The sequence below is a fragment of the Siniperca chuatsi genome, linkage group LG21 (assembly GCF_020085105.1).
Source record: "Siniperca chuatsi isolate FFG_IHB_CAS linkage group LG21, ASM2008510v1, whole genome shotgun sequence".
Classification (NCBI taxonomy): Eukaryota; Metazoa; Chordata; class Actinopteri; order Centrarchiformes; family Sinipercidae; genus Siniperca; species Siniperca chuatsi.
Genome location: NC_058062.1, coordinates 17,998,654 through 18,016,569, shown reverse-complemented (window position 1 = coordinate 18,016,569; position 17,916 = coordinate 17,998,654). Strand labels below are relative to the sequence as shown.

The 17,916-nt window shown below is 44.1% G+C and overlaps 3 protein-coding genes and 1 non-coding gene across 7 annotated transcripts; 3 read left to right on the top strand and 1 right to left on the bottom strand.

The window, feature by feature from the left end:
• Positions 1-188: 188 nt before the first annotated feature.
• rpsa (ribosomal protein SA) lies at positions 189-3,027 on the top strand. Its single transcript, XM_044182469.1, has 8 exons — positions 189-330; positions 978-1,149; positions 1,255-1,373; positions 1,686-1,931; positions 2,259-2,387; positions 2,497-2,656; positions 2,755-2,793; positions 2,890-3,027. Exons 2-8 carry the CDS (start codon positions 1,017-1,019, stop codon positions 2,982-2,984), a joined length of 921 nt encoding a protein of 306 aa, XP_044038404.1. The 5' UTR covers positions 189-330; positions 978-1,016; the 3' UTR covers positions 2,985-3,027.
• On the top strand, positions 1,473-1,612 carry LOC122869597. The gene has a single exon (XR_006376355.1). It is a non-coding gene; the product is annotated as a small nucleolar RNA SNORA62/SNORA6 family (small nucleolar RNA).
• A 138-nt stretch (positions 3,028-3,165) lies between the features above and the next one.
• Positions 3,166-15,787, top strand: ubn2b (ubinuclein 2b). 2 transcript variants are annotated; one of them, XM_044182465.1, is made up of 17 exons: positions 3,166-5,656; positions 6,456-6,584; positions 6,717-6,818; positions 7,436-7,567; positions 7,741-7,847; positions 8,154-8,649; positions 9,266-9,336; positions 9,470-9,599; positions 10,074-10,180; positions 10,292-10,402; positions 10,528-10,671; positions 10,862-10,912; positions 11,005-11,047; positions 11,327-12,616; positions 13,986-14,193; positions 14,774-14,842; positions 15,104-15,787. In XM_044182465.1, exons 1-17 carry the CDS (start codon positions 5,336-5,338, stop codon positions 15,148-15,150), a joined length of 3,558 nt encoding a protein of 1,185 aa, XP_044038400.1. In that variant the 5' UTR covers positions 3,166-5,335; the 3' UTR covers positions 15,151-15,787. The 2 variants fall into 2 exon arrangements, with proteins under 2 accessions (XP_044038400.1, XP_044038401.1); XM_044182466.1 differs by lacking the exon at positions 14,774-14,842.
• On the bottom strand, positions 15,747-17,820 carry trir (telomerase RNA component interacting RNase). 3 transcript variants are annotated; one of them, XM_044182476.1, is made up of 4 exons: positions 17,675-17,820; positions 16,923-17,236; positions 16,480-16,551; positions 15,909-16,398 (listed from the first exon to the last, which is right to left on the bottom strand). In XM_044182476.1, exons 2-4 carry the CDS (start codon positions 17,229-17,231, stop codon positions 16,291-16,293), a joined length of 489 nt encoding a protein of 162 aa, XP_044038411.1. In that variant the 5' UTR covers positions 17,232-17,236; positions 17,675-17,820; the 3' UTR covers positions 15,909-16,290. The 3 variants fall into 3 exon arrangements, with proteins under 3 accessions (XP_044038410.1, XP_044038412.1, XP_044038411.1); XM_044182475.1 differs by having other exon boundaries at positions 15,747-16,398; positions 16,923-17,791; XM_044182477.1 differs by having other exon boundaries at positions 15,747-16,398; positions 16,941-17,785.
• Positions 17,821-17,916: the final 96 nt, after the last annotated feature.

Genomic DNA, 17,916 nt, shown 5'->3' with positions numbered 1-17,916 from the left:
TCTAGCAAATATAGCTAGTTGCAACACGGGTCAGTCTTTCACCGAGAAGTCAGCGTCTCAGCATTGTCTTAATATGGTCTTTCCATCTCCATTGTCTTAATATGGGATAGACCCGTGATCCGACCTCTGGTTACCTCTGCTTCCATCACTACAGCACATGGCATGAAGCATAAAACCCCATCTAGTGGCAAACCTGCAGAATTACATCCGCCCCATTCACAATAACCAACCAATCACACGCTTGGAAATTTGGTATTAATACTACGTCATTTCCTCCCAGCGCCCTCTTTTTCACCGTGTGGTCAGACTTCCATACGGCGTTGTTTCGTGGTGAGTTTTTTTAATGCCGTATTTCGGTAATAAACCTTTAAGTGACGCCAAGAACACGAAATAATGATAGGCAGACCATAACGCGGGCAGCAGGGCAGCATAACCCCTGCCTGTCGCGTCGTTATCATCTGAAATAATCCTAAAGTAGATAATGCTAATATCCATAGCTAACTTGCTAGCCATTGACACGCGCTCATCTCGCGATGTTCTCCTCGCGCCCCATTCTAAATTCTAGTCAAACTTCATAATCGCAGTTTACCCAGATGAAGTACAATGACTAATGTGCCATTAGAGATGTAAGAATAAGATGAAGTAGGCGCACACTTGGTTTGCAGCGTGGTTTTACGCTCTTAAAGGCCATCTGTAACCCGGATGCCTTCAGTCAATGTTTCTTATCCAGCGGAGTACCCTCTTGGCAGGATTCTAAACTTTTAGCTTAAGGTTTTGGAGCCAACAATGCATCCCAACCTCGTCTGGGCAAAAAAAAATCAAACAATGAAGTAAATAAGCTTGATGTCTGAATAGGTTGTAATGCATCATATAATTGAAGTTTTAGTCTAAACTACTTGCACACACTGAGCTGACAAGACACAAACTTGCTGCGATTGCCTGACCAATGCTTTTTTTATCCTATTTTTCCCCCTCAGCTCTCCCATCTCACTCGTAACGCAGGGAAAGTGGTCACGATGTCCGGAGGTCTGGATGTCCTTCAAATGAAGGAGGAGGATGTGCTGAAGTTCCTGGCAGCAGGAACCCACCTGGGAGGCACCAACTTGGACTTCCAGATGGATCAGTATGTCTACAAGAGAAAAAGTGACGGTGAGTGGTGGAAATGCTCTATCCATGGTGATAGTTACACAAGTTACAAATTATTATAAAGTAAGAATTTGTCTTAATGCTCTGGGGTTCTCTCTCAATCACCAGGTGTGTACATCATTAACCTGAAGAGGACCTGGGAGAAGCTGCTGCTGGCTGCCAGGGCCATTGTTGCCATTGAAAACCCTGCTGATGTGTGTGTCATCTCCTCCAGGAACACTGGACAGGTACAGTAAAAAAAAACTGATGTGACATCTAAATTATTGTCCTGTTATATTGTAGTGATTGCCGCTTTGCACAGTGGGACATTAGTACATGAACTATGAAATGCACACTGTTAAAGCCGGGCACTGATGTCAGTGTTCAGGTGTCGGAAGTGTGCAAGAGTGAGCGGGCCGGGTTTTCGCTAACACCATGAGGACTGTTGTCCCATGACTGGGGTTTGATAGTGACCTGAGCCACATTTCAAATTATCAAATGAAAATAATCAGAATTTAACTGAGATCTTGAGTATAACTTGTTCTTTCTGGCCACTTCAGAGAGCAGTGCTGAAGTTCGCCTCTGCCACCGGTGCCACCACCTTCCACGGTCGGTTCACCCCTGGTACATTCACCAATCAGATCCAGGCAGCTTTCAGGGAGCCCCGCCTCCTGATTGTGACCGACCCTCGTGCTGACCATCAGCCACTGACTGAGGCTTCCTACGTCAACATCCCCACCATTGCCCTGTGCAACACTGACTCCCCACTGAGATATGTGGACATTGCCATCCCCTGTAACAACAAGGTGAGACCAACAGAATAAAAGAATCATATTGACTAATCCTAACAATGTTTTCTGTTGATACTTCAGTAAATCCTTGAATCTTGCACACTTATAGAGCCCTGCGCTGTCTGTCTGTGCTGTGCGGGGTGTAGGGTGTGTGCTAAATAAAAATGCTTGGCCTCAACCTCCCCCCTCTGAACCACATGGGGGAAAAGGGGTAGAGGTCTTGCCACAAAAAGGCAACTGTTTATAGATCTTCATGCCTCTGGATAATATGAAACATACAATCGCAACAGGTGTGTATTTTACTCAGTGGTTATCAATAGCCAATCTGTGACTGTGTTGCAGGGTCACCACTCTGTTGGTCTGATGTGGTGGATGTTGGCCAGGGAGGTTCTCAGGATGAGAGGAACCATCTCCAGGGAGCACCCATGGGAGGTCATGCCCGATCTGTACTTCTACAGGGACCCTGAAGAGGTAAGACAAATGCAGTGCACCTTCAGAAATGTACAATGGCTTGAGGTTGCTGTATATAATGGTTATGCGACTTGATTTGCACGCTCTAATGTACATATTTTCAATGCAGATTGAAAAGGAGGAGCAGGCTGCAGCTGAGAAGGCTGTTGGAAAGGAGGAGTTCCAGGGTGAATGGAGTGCCCCTGCAGCAGAGTTTACCCAGCCTGAGGTCGCTGACTGGTCTGAGGGTGTTGCTGTGCCATCTGTGCCCATCCAGCAGTTCCCTGCACGTAAGATAACTAGTTTTCTTTATCTATATTCAAACCTGACAAAATGGCAATTTGATGTTTGTACCTTATTTGGCACTCAACTATGACTTTACTTACAGCTGCTCCAGCTGTAGCAAAGACGGGCGAAGTCTTTTCTGGTGAGTTCATATGGAATCTCAAATTATGTTAACATGTAAGAAGTATTTATTTCTCTACTCGATGCGAAGTCAGTATGATTTTGTTTTTCCCTGCAGAGGATTGGAGTACTCAGCCTGCCACAGAGGACTGGTCCACTGCCCCCACTGCCCAGGCAACTGAGTGGGGTGGCGCTACTTCTGATTGGTCTTAAATTGTTGACTATGGCAACAATAAAAGTGTTTTTTACACTTGGACTTTGTTGTTCTGTTGGTTTATTTGCTGTTAACTGAAGGTCACTGTTGGCTGTAATGTTGTATCTCAAATGCAGCTGATGCAATGTGAGAGCCAGTGGAACGGCATTCAGCATAGTACAAAGCCAAATCCCTCGATACCACTCATGGTTATTAGGGGAATTTATTTTGTGTGAAACTAACGTATCTTGGTTAAAGTGTAATAAAAATGACCACTGACAAAATGGAGAACATCAACAAGGTTTAGTGAGAACTACATTATTTACGCAAAGGGAATATGTAAAATATAATATATATTAATTATTATAGTAAGTGTGTGCTTTCCATATTTGGTACCATTATAGATCCCGAAGACTTTAAATACTAGCTAATATTGGATCAGCTACATGCAAAAGTATCTACATAGCAAGTTGGTTCTTTGCAGCTGATATGTTCATATTAATATAAGCATGTGTATCACAATAACTGCAACAATGATTTGAATGTAGACTGGTGGAAATGGTGTGACTTGTGTAAACGAATTACAGCATTTATTATTGAAGACAATTCCAGAAAGCAAAACTTGCAGCTTTAGAAGCTGTAACCAAAACTGTGAACTAAGTTTTTACTGATTGACCAACGATTTCAGCAGAAAACTAATGGGCCGGGGGGAACCATAACCAACAGGCTTATCGTACCTGAGCAAGAATCAAGGTAGAGCTGCAACTTGAAAGAATAATGCTGTTCTTGGTGCAACAGTTTTCTTATTGCCTTTTTCTCTGAGAATGTTAAAACCAAGTGGTGCATTTGAAGAAGTAGGTAAAATACATTGTTTGGACTGAAGAACAAGGTGGCGGCCAAGGCCAACAGAATCTGTCTGATGGTGTCATCACTCAAGGACTCCATCACTGAGACTGGAGATAAATATATGTATTATCATTTTCACATGCAGAAAGAATCACTAAGTGCCAATGTTCTCTGCGATTTTTACATATGGTACTCAACCTTTTGCAATGTTGTCTTAGCATTAAGAGATTCACACTACAAGGGCAATAACTATTGTGAAAAAGAGAACAAAATATTAAGATTTTGTTTATTTTTAGGACATTTGTGCATGGGATCAATAAGTTTCTTACCTTATTGCCACAAAATCTCTTAATTTGAGAGGTTTTCACTGAACATTGTGTTATCAAAATGCTGCATTTGCAGCAGAGAAGACAGTTTTTGTGTGTTAACAATTTGTCTTGCCACATATTTACAACACACACTGGCAGTGACAAACAGAAGAGTGAGCAGATGGACAGGAACATGTAACATACAAATACACCAACACAATTAACTGAAAAAGTCAAAGCAGGGGTTAAATCAGATCATATTGTGTAATTATATTAAGTAATTTTGGGCTTTTACCACTCATATCTCAGAGATTTTTGAAAAGTTTGTGCGTTTATGAATAAACCATTTTCCCAAAATAATTAAACTGTGTATGAGAAATGCTAAATCCCTGTTCACAAAAAGCAATCCTAACTTGACATTTCTAGTGTAAACGCTATTAACTGTAGTATCAAGACATTTAAAAACTTTAGAGTAATAGTACGATAAAAGCAAAAGTGATCTGTAGTCTCTGCATTTGTATTGCAGAATTGACTTGTCTGTGTTAAATTGTCTTGGGAGTTCATTAGAAGGGTGAATTTCACTCATCATTTTGAAGTGCACCTCTTTAACTTTAGGAGGAATGGGGGATGAAAAGTTTCTTTTCCGGATTTTACGAGCAACCAAGGCAGAAAAAACACACCAAACATGTCATTTGTCCTTGTAGTAAACAGTAGGGAGGCATTCAGGAGATCCGGACATCCCGCCTGTGCAGAACAGTCATCTCCTCCACATTCGCGCTCGTCTGTCAGGTGGGCGTGTTTCAGCTCTGCCATTGGACAAACACTTCTCCTTCCTCCCCGGCTTCCGCTTTCTTTTCATACGCACGCCCAGCCACTGAATAATGATAATAATGATCAAGATGGCTACTACAGAATCCTTGCGGTAGCTAACCACCAATTTCATGGAACCACTCAAAACTGCGATTTCTCACTGTTTAAGTCCCTCGTAGGTGACGGGGTCGGTGCCAGGAATAATACTATATGGATTAATACGGGCTGGGAGGAGATAAAAGTAATTGTGTTGCCTGCAGCACTCATTCTGAGGAAGCTAGCTAGCAGAGCAACCAGCTAGCTATACTTGTCGACCATCTCCAGGTTTAGCTTTCCAGCCAGCGGCGGCTCAGAGGAGTGTGGCGCTCCCCGTTTTGCGTGCCCGGTCGTCGGACGGAGAGCGTCAAATGGCAGAGCCGAGGAAAGTGCCGTTCGTCACCATCTCATCCTTCAACACCTCGCCGCCGACCCCGGAGTCCAGCAAGAAGCGCCGCCGCGAAGATGAGGCCGTCGAAATTACTTTTGGGAAAGATGGAGGTGGAAGTGCCGCGGCGGTCGGCTCAGGAGGTGACGGAGGTCTGTTTGGTAACGTTAACACGAAAGGTGGCGATGCCGAGACCGAGGAGGCGAAACCCACCGTCCGCCTCAACCTCCCGTTGACCGAGCCAAATGAACGAGCGTCCGCTGAGTTCAACTACGGCGAGCTGGTCCACTCAACTCTTACTCAGGTACGGAGCGAGTAGAGACACAGTAGGCACCATGATGTGAACAGGAGGGGCCTTACACTTCAGGAGTGTTGTACTGTTTGGTTTGTGAGGCTGAGATGTCCCACTATGAGATGTTGTTATTTACTTTAGAGTTTTAATTGTGCACACGTGGTGTTATTACGGCACTCAACAGTGACTCAGTGAATAACTGCTATTCTTATGCTCAATATTTATTTATTGTGACCCTGAGCCAAATTCTGGACAGCTAAATTAAGACAGGAAATTAATCTGTGTTTTAGGATGAATGTTGCATGTTATCCAGCGTTTTTGGTATTGTATTTCCATAAAATTTGGTGGGCTTGAGAGAGACAGAAAATTGGTAAGGCAGATGCTGCGATATCTTGAATTTTAGTTCCTTGTATGAGTGAAACTCCTGAAACACTGGATCCTCCTCTTCTGTCAGACCCTCCCTGCCTGGTTAACTGCCTGGTAAATGCTGTGCTGCATTCACGTCATTCATTAGTGATGGATGGTAGAGATGGGAAAAATTCCCATGTTTACAACTTGCAAGGGACACAGGACAACTCAAGACAGTTGTATTCTTACAGAGTTGGTCGAGTGAGGGTTACAAATACTGTGTAATATAACGCTATGTCCATAATATTTACCTTGGCTGATGTGAGGTGTCCCCATTTGCTTGATTTTGAGGCACTTCTGTATTATGAAGCGCCAAGTTGGATATATTGAAGAATATGAAGAAAAACATCAAAAGCCCCTTGCTTTCATTTCATTCCTTTCCCAATTTCCTTGTTTTCCTCAGGTAAAGCTTGCAGGTTCAACAGCCCCTAAAGGACTCACTCCTCCCCTGGACCCTAACGATCCCTTTGCTGACGATGAGAGGGAGAGACGGGAGGTAGAACAGCTGGCCAAGAAATTTGAGAACAAATATGTGAGTGTTCAAGTCTCAAGATACCTGAATATATTGTTACAGCTGTAACTGTGTTAATGTTGTGCACGCAGAAGGATGTCTAATATATATTTTAAAATGTTTTTGCTCCCTGTGTTTTCCCTCTGTTTGCAGGGTGGTGTCTCAAAGAAGAAGAAAAAGGACAGGATGCAGGATCTCATTGACATTGGCTATGGCTATGATGAGACCGACCCTTTCATAGACAATTCAGAGGCTGTGAGTTCTCCTTTGCCCAAGCACACACATCACTTTCTGCATTACTCATTTATTACTCAGTTATATTGCAGTCAGGACAGGACACGTTGTGTCCCAGTTCCAGTTACTACATACTATTTCTAAGTGGATTTTGAGTTTGTCACGTGATCGCAATGGCTGAATAACAAAATGAAGTATACTCAAGTATACTATACCTAGTTGTCGGTTTTGCTTGATTTATTTGTTGTTTTTTGAGTGTGGTGGTAATGGAAGGGATTGTCCCACAGTGCAACGTGCAGTGAAAATGAGAAATGAGATCCTTACTGCTGGAAAAAAAATCTAATGAATTGTGCTCAGTGGTGAAACAGCTTTAGAAAGATTTTTAGAAAACAAAAAATAAAGTTTAACTGTGGCATCTGTTGGTACAAATCCTTAAGTACATTACTTTATTGTATACTAACTGTAAAAACAGTATACCTCAAAAATTAGTATAAAGTGAATTCAGTTAAGTATTATGTGGAATAAATTTGGGACAACAGTGTAATTTTTGTTGTTTTTCTAAGCAGTGGTAAAAAGTAGTCGCGGCCCGCAGTAGTAGCAGAAAACTAACAGTAATTATACTTCTCTCCTGGCCTCAGTACGACGAGCTGGTGCCGGCCTCGCTCACCACAAAACATGGAGGCTTCTACATCAACACAGGCACTCTGCAGTTCAGAGCAGCATCTGACTCTGAGGGAGAAAATGCAGGCACGGAGGATAATCACTTCAAGGTAGGTTCTTGCTTCTCTGCACTTGTATGAACACATAGTAAAGTATACATACATGCAGGCAGATTATACACATTAAATAGTCAAATGTGTGAGTTTTCAGATTGTTTTGCTGCTGCATTGAAAATGACTGCTGTGCCACATTAATAAACCACATTTTTTGGACCTGTTTGTAGAAGATGAAAGATGGTGAGGAGCGGGTGATAAAAAAACGTCGGAAAAAGCAAGATGGTGGAATTCTGGAAGACAAGAAACCCAGAAAGAATAAAGTACCAAAGTCCGGGTGAGGTTTTAATTTTTCGTCAGTGTTTCATGTCAGGCTTGTTTCTCCTATATTTTCCATGCATGGAATATTTCCTCTTTTCACAAGTCTGTGTGGTAATGTGCAGATTAATTTAAAGGTCTACCAGTTGTGCAGTCGTATAGATTGGACCAATAAGTTCCCTTATTGGAAGGTAGTCAGATGTATCATGGTTTCCCATCAGCACCATGTCGTTAATCACTACAGATTAATTCCTAAACTCAGTACATGTTCTCTGTGCCAGTCAGTTAAATGGCTTTCTTCTTATTGTGTCTTTTGTCCTGACAGAGTTTCATCCCTGAATGTTCATCGACCAGAAAAGAAAAAGAGGAAGAAGCTGATGAAGGATTCTATCCACCTGGCCAACATGCTGCGTCGCTTCACCAGGGAGAAGGAGGAGATGCGCAAGAAGAACATGGCTGCAGCCGGTCTGCCACGGCCCAACACCAAAGTGCCCAGCGCCAACAGTGCACTCCTCAACACCCACTCCAAGGCAGCTGGCAGCAACGACTGCAACATGGCTGACCTGACCGCCGACCCGGTTGTGATGTCACTGCTGGGCACAGCCAATAACGACATTCTGCAGGACATGATGGGTGACCTGGACTTTGGGATGCTGGACTCTCCTCAGCCCTCCAGTCCAGTGCAGGGAGAGAACGGCTCCTTTGGGATGGGACATAAAGCAGGTGGTAGCAGAGTGCCACAGGGTAACGTGATGACCCCTCCTCCTCTGCCCAGCGGGCTCCCAGGCCCACTCACAAAGCGCATCGAAGACCTGAGAGCGGTATGAATGTCAATATTTCACTGGATCACATGTTTTAGATCAGGGCTGCAACCAAGAATTACTTTCATTACTGACTCATCTGAAGGTTATTTTTTTTTAACTAGTTGATTCGTCGTTTTGTCTACAAAATGTCACAAAATAGTGAAAAATTTGCATTATAATTGAAACATTTATGTATTCAAGTTACTTGTTTAATCTGACCACCAGTGCAGAACCCAAACATATTAAATTTAGAATGTTATAAACCTACGACGAGCCGAAAAAACTCATGTTAGTCATTTCTGCTTGAAAAATGACAGAAACAATTAAACAACTATCAAAATAGGAGCAGATTCATTTTCTTTTGATCGACTAATTAATTCAGTGACTAATCGTTGTAAGTGTTGTGTAAATTGAATCTGATTTGGAGTATTCATGATATAAATCATGTTCTTGTTCTAATGTGACTGCTGCAGAAAACCATCCCGACAGTATTTGGCACAAAGAGGTTAAACATTTCAATATCCTCAACCCTTTTATGATAGCTGTGTTTGTCAAGACTGTGACACATTCTTAGGATAAACAGGATTAACAAAGACGTTGCTTATGTCTATCTAATGCTTGTCCCATGACACAGGCGTCCCGTCTGTTTGATGAAGAGGGCAGGAAGAAATTCTTCACATTGGACATGAACAACATCCTACTGGAGTGAGTACCATTCACAGTTCCATTTTTGCAGACTGATATAAAAACAACAAATGTAGATCTAATTAAATCTCCCTCTGTCTCTGTGTGTGTGTGTGTGTGTGTGTGTGTGTGTGTGTTAATGTCTGTGTGGCAGCATTGAGTTGCAGGTTCAGGAGCAGCCTGCAGAGGTGCGTTCAGCCGTCTACTCTCACCTGGAGGCCTTTGTGCCCTGCAATAAAGAAGCCCTGCTCAAACGCCTTAAGAAGCTCAGCCTCAACATACAGGTGTGCGGGAGTCAGATTATTCTGAGACACGGGGACAAAAAATGTTGCCACAATGCCGGAGGGCTGCTTTCTGCAGTCTGCTCATTAGATACCGGTCTCTGCAGAATTGAATGGCTAGATGTTGTATAATGGAGGAGATTCATCACAGGGACCCATTGTACCACGAACTGTTTAACCAAAGAATAATTTTCCATTTTCGGTGTGTTTTATTAAATTGATTAGAAAATGATGCCCAGAGGCTTATGTTACCCAGTATTTCACAGGACATAAGCAGCAGTACGAGCCTCTGAGCTGGCAGTTGCGTCTAAATGTAACTGTGTGAAAGCTAAGTCATTGTTTTTGTTACTGCTGGCTACGTGCCCGTTATCCATTTCTATATTTAGCATGTGAGTGTGCCGCGCAGCGTGTGTGTGTGTGTGTGTGTGTGTGTGTGTGTGTGTGTGCTTTCTGACTGTGCTTATCCCCCTCGCCCAGGATGACCGCCTTCGAACGCCCCTGCTGAAACTGAAACTGGCAGTGTGCAGTGTGATGCCGGAGCAGATTGCTCGATACAACATGGACTGTATCGCTAAAGTGGCAAAGTAAAGACACTTCCTATCACACTCAGCGTGTCTGTTTGCTTCGTAACATATTTCCCTCCACGTCATTTCTAAAGGTGCTCTGATATATGATGTTTACTTCTCTGTTCACAGGCAGCAGTCTGAAGAGGGAGAGAAGAACGGGTCAGAGGATGACGACGAGGAGAAACCAGGGAAGAGGGTGATGGGCCCTCGAAAGAAGTTTGTCTGGGACGACAAACTCAGGTCAGTTTCACTGAGCAAGGGAGGTTCATTTCTCATGCAAGTGGCTGTAAATGCACATAATGATCACAATCATTTTACCCTCTGTAGTGATGGAGTACTTATTGTAGATTGTGTGTGCTTTCCAGGTTGCTGCTGTGTAACCTGGTGCGGGTGAAGCTGGGCTGCTATGAGCTGGAGGGCAAGAACTCGCTGTCTCTCGAAGACTACCTCAAAGCCTTCATGGAGACTGAAGTCAAACCTCTCTGGCCTAAAGGCTGGATGCAGGCCAGGTGTGTGTCTTGCTAAGATTATTTAGTTTGAGAGGATTTATAATAACTACCTGCTGTAATATACTGTATGTCTTCAACAATAGCTTTAACTAGCAAGACTGCAGCCCGCCTAATGTTTACTTGCTAGCTGAGTAGTAAATTCCCTCCAATATTTTCCAATATAATTAATTTAATTTAATTCTGTCTACAGGATGCTGTTCAAAGAGAGCACCATGGCTCATGGTCACCTCACAGGCTACACGTGAGTCATGTGACTTATTATCAACCGATTTCTTAACTAACTCTGACTTGTCTAGCTTGTTCTCACTCACTTATGTTGTTTTTTCGCTCCAGAGCAAAGAAAAAGATGGTCCCTACTCCCAAGGCCAAGCCAAAGGTTAGACTTGACTTTTAGATCAACCTTAAAGGGTTTTATTTATTTATTTTTTTTGATAAAGATATGGCTGTATATTACTATACTTATTACATGACCGATCTGTATGTGTGAATACAGCGTTAGAATGCAGTAAAGATAGGAGGAATGATTAGAGCCGCTAATTCTTTAAATGTTCATATGGGCATGTGAGTAATGTTATTACCTATCCTTCAGTATGACTAGGAAATGTGTAATAAAGTTAGGTTATGTTATAGTTTTATGTGTAATCTGTACTTCCAGGAGGCTGTGTGGGTTCAGCGGTCTACACCTTCAGCCACTCCCTCCCCTGCAGCCCAGGTTGCCAAGCGACCACCTCAGTCACCGTCTGAGCCCATATGTCTCGATTCCCTGGACGAGGATCTGACAGTTACCTCCCTGGACTCCATCTCCCAGGCCCTGGCTATCCTCGGCAACGCAGCCAAGGGCCTGGCCCATGGGGACAGCCCCCCGTCCCCGGATGGCCCCAAGACTGCCACCAACCCCTCTTCTCTCCATGCCTCGCCACTCCTCCAGCAGCAGAAAAAGAACTCTGTCAGCACTCCCAGCTCCAATGCACCTCACTACATCTCTACCTCTTCGCCTTCCTCCACCTCTCTGTCTCGGCCTCCCTCCATCACGTCCTCTCCTCTGCCCTCAGGGAGGGTGGATGGGATGGGGGTGATTAAGGGCACGGTACAGGCGCACAGACACTCAGTTTTGAACACTCAGAGACCTTTGAGTGTGGGTGTGGCTAAAGCCAACATGCCTGCCTCAGCATCGCCACCTAAACCACGTCCACCACCCACTGCGTCTCCGCTCGTGCCCCCAGGATTAAAGACGGGGGTCTCCACTCCTCCGTCTGGCCTCCTCAAAGGCAGCAATAATAATAAAGCCACCAGTGGTGACACTCTCATCCTCACATCGCCTCAGTCTCGGCCACACACCCTCCAAACTCCCTCACACATGACCCTCAAAACCTTCCAGACGCCTCGCCTGCCCCAGACCCCGCAGAGTAAATCCTCCCCCTCCCTCTCTCAGACGCTCCCTGGAGTTCAGCCCCAGCCCCGGCCTCAGTCTAACTTCATCACCCCTATGCACGCCACTCTCACCAAGTCCACCCACAGCAGCATCCCACCGATCGTCAAACTCACCCCCCGCACCCCCAACCCCGTTGTGACCACTACCACCTCAGCCTCACCCTCCATCTCTCAAAGCCCCAGGTCTCAGGCAACAATCTCCATACACCAGTACGCTCCCAAAAGCCCAGCAGGGTTCCGCCCGCAGTTCTCAGGTGCCCAGGGAGGAGCAGCCAAGCCGGGGCAAGGCAGCTACACTCCTCCAGGCAGCCAGAAGACCCCCAACAACAACAGCACCACCAACACCAGCCTTATTAACACCATATCCATAAGCAAGCATTCAGGATCCAGTGCCTCCCCCACAACAGCCTCTGCCAACCCAAGCCCGCGTCAGAGGCCCGGGGGCGGGACACCTCAGGGGGCCAAGCCAGTCGTGTCTGTCCCATCATCATCTGTCTCTTCTCAGTTGCCACAGGTTTGTACTGCCAGCATGTCCAGATTAGTAACTTGCAGTGTGTGCGTCCTACTGTCCAAATGCATTATTATTCAGCACATTTACATGCACTATAGTATTAATTATTCCCCATTTTTGCACTAATCAGTCTCCAGAAAAAAAATCATTCATTGAAAAGGGACACGTGGTTACTGTTTCAGATTAAAGTCCACAGAAAAAGTAAGTGCTGATCAAAGGGTGTCACTGTCCTATCACCAAACTAATACTTATAATTGTTAAAAGTATTAGTTTGGTGATAGGACAGATTGCGCTAACAATGCAATAGATGTGAACAGCATTTCATTTGTGATGCTTGAAACGCTGGAAAATTCCACTTATAAATCAGTAGCAACGTGCATTTACAGAAACAGTGTCCTGTGTTACTCTTGAGAACCCACAGAGCTCGATGTGAACAGTGTTCTTTTCGAACATGAAGGAAAATAAATATTGCGGTCCACAGTGAAGTCTGTCAGAGTAACTTGGACATACCATCTTGAAAGTTTTCAACCCTTCGAGTGACTCAAATAAAATTCCATTCACATTCAATGTGTTGGGGTGGAAGTCAGAAGGCTCAAAACCTCTGCAAATGCAGCAAAAATTACCTGCATGATTACATACCACTAGGGGTGAGTAGCAGTGGTGAAATGTAACTCAGTACATTTACTCAAGTTCTGTACTTAGGTGCAATGTTGCGGTACTTGTACTTTACTGGAGTATTTTCATTTGATGCTACTTTATACTTTACTCCATTTTGTAATTTTTACTTCACTACATTTACTTGAAAGCTGTAGTTGCTTTGCAGATTCAGATTTTATTTGTAGCATTTCTGCTTTATTTGATAGTGATAGTAGAGAGAGAAAGGACTCAGCCTCAATACACGGCGCTCTACCATGTGATCTGTCGGGGCGCAATTAGTGATTCGATTTGTCAGTCGATTGGTCAAACAACAGAAAATTAATCGGCAACTGTTCCGGTAATCGATTAATCGTTTCAGTCATTTTTTTTTTTTTTTGAGCAAAAATGCCAAACTGAATATATTTGGATTCTGGACTGTTAGTCAGACAAAACAAGCAATTAGAGGACGTCATCTAAGGTTTTTAATGGAGGACTTTTACTTGTAACAGAGTAGTTTTACAGTATTGCTACTTATACTTTAGGATCTGAGTACTTGTTCCACCCCTGCTGAGTGGGGAAATATCTTATTGGGATTTGGGTGAACCTGTAAGATAGGTTATCAGAATAAGGCATTGTAGAGGCGTTGTCCACTTTCCTGCCCCGATTTTGTGTTTTCTGACACATCTTTGCAGTTTGTATTAAACTTGTAAGATTATTAACCCCGTTTTCTGCTCAGGTTTCCACGGCAGGTAGCGGCAGTCTGCTCGGCTCAGCCTCGTCTCTTCCCCTGGGGTTTGGGATGCTGGGGGGCCTGGTGCCCGTATCCCTGCCCTTCCAGTTCCCCCCGCTGCTAAACCTGCCTCCACTGGGTACAGCAGGCTCCAGTACAGCAGCCGGCAGCTCTGCAGCCAGTAGCAATGCATCGTTCTCTACCCTGACCCAGAGTGAGTGATGAGAAACATGGATACTGATGAAATTTAAATTGATGCACCACACATACAATTAAAATTGGTGGCAGGTACAAAATATAACGTTGAAAAATATTGTCAGTGTGATTTAATTGATATATTCATGTTTGTACACATTGGGCAGGCGCTCTGTCTCTGCTGCTGTCTGTTTGGATGTTCCTGTATAGCCTTGTTTTGTGTTGTATGTTACAGCATCATTTGTTTTATCACCATATTGTGTGTCAGATGTAAGCTTGTGATTTTTCTCCTGTTTGACATTATTCCATTTTGTTTGCTTCATTTCCCCAAATTTCTCTTTTTTTTCTTCCCCCCCGGCACTCTTACCAAAACTGTGCCAATCTCTGTATTGTTTACTTTCCCCCACCTGTCACTCACTTGGCCTCATACTTCTTCTTTCTTCATGCCCTCCTCTGTTTGGCTGTCATTACCTGTCCTTCACCTCTATGCCATCTTGCTCCTTTTCCTTCTTCTCCACTTTCCCCCTTCCTTTCCTCCCCATTTTGGTTGGTACCTGTTCCTCCCTTCCCCTCCTTGTTCCCCTGTCCTGTCTCCTCAGATCTGTATAAGAGTCTCCAGTCAGGGTCTCAGGTTGCTCTGCCTCCTCACTTGCAGCTCGCTTTCTCAGGTAAAATCTGACCCTCCCTCCACCCTCAAAGCCTGCTCCATTTACTCTCTCCCCTGCCTTCCTTTTCTCCTTTCCTGGTGGTGTCTGGTGTTCTTTGTCTCGGGTTGTCCTTTTCCGTCTGGTTCTGTTCTCTGCTCGTCTGTTGGTGACAGCATGCCTTTTTATGTAGTCGTTTTAGCTGCCGTCTAATCTCTATAATGTGGTTTTCTGTCCATCAATGCTTGTCACTGACATTTCAAGAACTATATTATTCCTGTCCAGATGTCAGTCAAAGCCAGGGAGGAGATGCTAAGAGGAAGACTCTATGATCCTGCTGGATTTCAACGCCCAGCGGATGCTGTCTGATGAAACGACAAAGTGTTGGGACAAATCAGGATGGAACGTGACTTTGGATGACAGATGGACAGACCTCTTGTGGGTCTGAAATGAGGCATCTGAAATGAGGACTGGGTTACACTTAAGATACTTGATCTGTGTAGATCAGCTCAACTCTTCATGAATACCACAGTTAAATATAACTTTTTAAAACAATTTGATAACTTTTAAATACTATTCTTCATAGGATTGTTAAATGAAATGACAATTACAGTTTGTCAATGTTTACAAGATAGACCTATATCACTGTGGACAGGGAGAAGGAATGAATGGGATTTTTTAAGAGGGTGTGTGTGTGTATGTGAGGTTTTGAATGGGTTTGGTTGGGGGGACTGAAAGTGTGCCTTTGTACATCTCCTCCCTCTTTGATGCATGGTCAGTGTATCTATTTGGTGCTGTTTTTATCATAATGTAATTATCACTGATACCTGTAAGAAATGTAAACTGCAAATTGAATTTGAGCATTTGTTTTTCTTCCAATGAGAGCTGTACACTTTTTCATTGTACTTGAAATGAATTTGTTTCTGTATAGAACTCGAACCTACTTTTAATTAAAATCTTCACAATGGAGTAATTTGATGCAAGTCTACAAAATACCTAAAACCATGTTTCCTCTGGACTCCTACAACACACAAGTCTTAATGGAGCGTCTGTAACAGAATCTAACAAAACTTAGGCACAACACCACATATTAATGGGCAGTGTAGATTTAATTGACACCTTGGTTTGGCTATTGAATCAAAATTCAATTATCAATGAACCCTAACTTAACCCAGACAAGACAAATTTGAAAATATTTAACAATGATCAATAATGTACACCGAGTTTCTGAAACACCTTTTAAACACCAGATCAAATTACCAGCATCCAACAAATAACAAGCAAGACAAAAAAACTACAAAAAAAAAAAAAAAGTGGGGAAAAGGTCTGTCAATCTAAGCAGTTTGTGAAAGACTTGTGTGAAGTGAAGGGTAACTTGAACTGGCAGTGTGAGAAGGTCAGGATTGGCCGGCCCTCCCGGAGCTTCTCCCAGCTGGTTTTCCCCTCAAAACATTGTCGCTTCACCTTCGCCTTTACTTGACAAGAGGCCTGGTCTTATCGTCGTCACCACACTGGTGGGCTTTGTACTTTTTGACCTCAGCCATGTACTTTGACCAAGCATCGCTCTTGCCTGGCTCAACCTGTAGGAGGAGGAACAAGGTGATTAACGGTGGAGTCAAAAGTACACATTTCAAATTGACACCATACCCAGCCCCACTTACTTCTGTGTCGTGTTTCTGCTTCTTCGCAACCATGCCGGTCTTTAGGAACACACCGCCTCTGCGCTTCCCCACCTGGGTTAGGGGATAGAAGACTGAAACCGTTATAGGAGCCCTTGCAGATGGACTGCCAATGAAGGAGACTACACCAGAGCAGAAGGTCTACATTTAGTCTCTTGCCGTACCACCAGCGAAACCATCATCAGTGAAGAGCATCCCTAGCCTTGACTGGTCCACAAATATTACATATTGCCACAACGTGTTCATAAAATAACGCAAGTCTAACAAAAACACTGGCACGTGTGTGAAATGCTACTGGCAATTAATACTGAAATGTTGGCCATTGTTTCAGGAAGTAATAAAATAAGTGTCAGCTAGAGTAAGGCTGTCAATCAGTGCATGGTGTTTCAATTTGGATGTGTTGAACTACTGCTATCTCATCTTACAACTGCCAAACCCCTTACAAAGCTCGTCACGGGAGGGGGCTTCTTTTCCACTGAAGTCTGTCCTTGCTCGGTGGCTCTCGCTTCTCCACCTGTTTGCTGCGTCTCCTTTTTTCTCTTCTCCTCCTCCATCTTCTTCTTGAACATCTCCATGAAGCTGCCGTCGTTAGCGAACGCGTTGCCCCCAGGCACCGGGGTTTTGCTTGATGCCGGTGCGGGGCTGCTAGAGGGGGACGCGGGGCTGCCGCAGCTGGAGTCGTCGCCGCTGCCGCCGCTTGTTTGAGGTTTGCTGTGTGCGCGCTTTGAATCCATGTTTCCTGGGCGTAATGTTCATAAACAGGCACAGTCACACAGGTCAAAGCGGGTATGTGTCAGTCTTCTAAAAAGTATGGCTTTGATGCGAAGTTGGCCTTAAATGAACAGCACTGCCAACACGCTGGACCCCACCCGCAATACAATACAAAAAGCCCCGGAGTCTAACTGAACAGCTACGTAGTGCAGTTCAGAAAAACATGTATTTTCTTTTAAAGAAAAAAGGCGAAATAAAACTGCTAAAAAAATCCCTCTAGCATATACCCCTGACCAAAAACAAAAGCAGGCGCTGTTTCGGCTGCTAACGCGGCTAATACTGCGGGCTAATGGCCGGTTTAGTAAGGCCTTTACGGACGAACAAACTCAACTTGAACCTCCAATTCATGTGTGGGATGTATCCACCTATAACAATACAGTCAAAGTGCACAATGAAGTTCGAATACCTGCAGTACAGACTAGGAGGTTCGCAGATTTTTACCAAAGCTTTTCGCTAACTTTCACCATCCATCCGTTTCTGTCGGCCATGTTTAATTTCTCTTGATGACGTCGCGACTGTGGCGCCCTCTGCTGTGCCGGAAGTGAGACTGATATTTAAAAATAAAGAAATATCCTTACTGGCATATTTATTAGACTACTGTTGCTGCACTGCTTGGGTTGAAACATTCAGACATCCTGCACTTCCACA

What these genes read in the sequence shown, in the direction of transcription:
- trir (XM_044182476.1), bottom strand. Translation starts at nt 17,231, where the DNA reads ATGGATTCAAAGCGCGCACACAGCAAACCTCAAACAAGCGGCGGCAGC. An exon ending in TTGTAAGGGGTTTGGCAGTT is followed by an intron (nt 16,552 to 16,922) that starts GTAAGATGAGAT and finishes CCCCTAACCCAG; the next exon opens with GTGGGGAAGCGCAGAGGCGG. An exon ending in AGCAGAAACACGACACAGAA is followed by an intron (nt 16,399 to 16,479) that starts GTAAGTGGGGCT and finishes CTCCTCCTACAG; the next exon opens with GTTGAGCCAGGCAAGAGCGA.
- rpsa (XM_044182469.1), top strand. Translation starts at nt 1,017, where the DNA reads ATGTCCGGAGGTCTGGATGTCCTTCAAATGAAGGAGGAGGATGTGCTG. An exon ending in CCATCCCCTGTAACAACAAG is followed by an intron (nt 1,932 to 2,258) that starts GTGAGACCAACA and finishes ACTGTGTTGCAG; the next exon opens with GGTCACCACTCTGTTGGTCT. An exon ending in CATCCAGCAGTTCCCTGCAC is followed by an intron (nt 2,657 to 2,754) that starts GTAAGATAACTA and finishes CTTTACTTACAG; the next exon opens with CTGCTCCAGCTGTAGCAAAG.
- ubn2b (XM_044182465.1), top strand. Translation starts at nt 5,336, where the DNA reads ATGGCAGAGCCGAGGAAAGTGCCGTTCGTCACCATCTCATCCTTCAAC. An exon ending in AATAAAGTACCAAAGTCCGG is followed by an intron (nt 7,848 to 8,153) that starts GTGAGGTTTTAA and finishes TTGTCCTGACAG; the next exon opens with AGTTTCATCCCTGAATGTTC. An exon ending in GGTCACCTCACAGGCTACAC is followed by an intron (nt 10,913 to 11,004) that starts GTGAGTCATGTG and finishes TTTTCGCTCCAG; the next exon opens with AGCAAAGAAAAAGATGGTCC.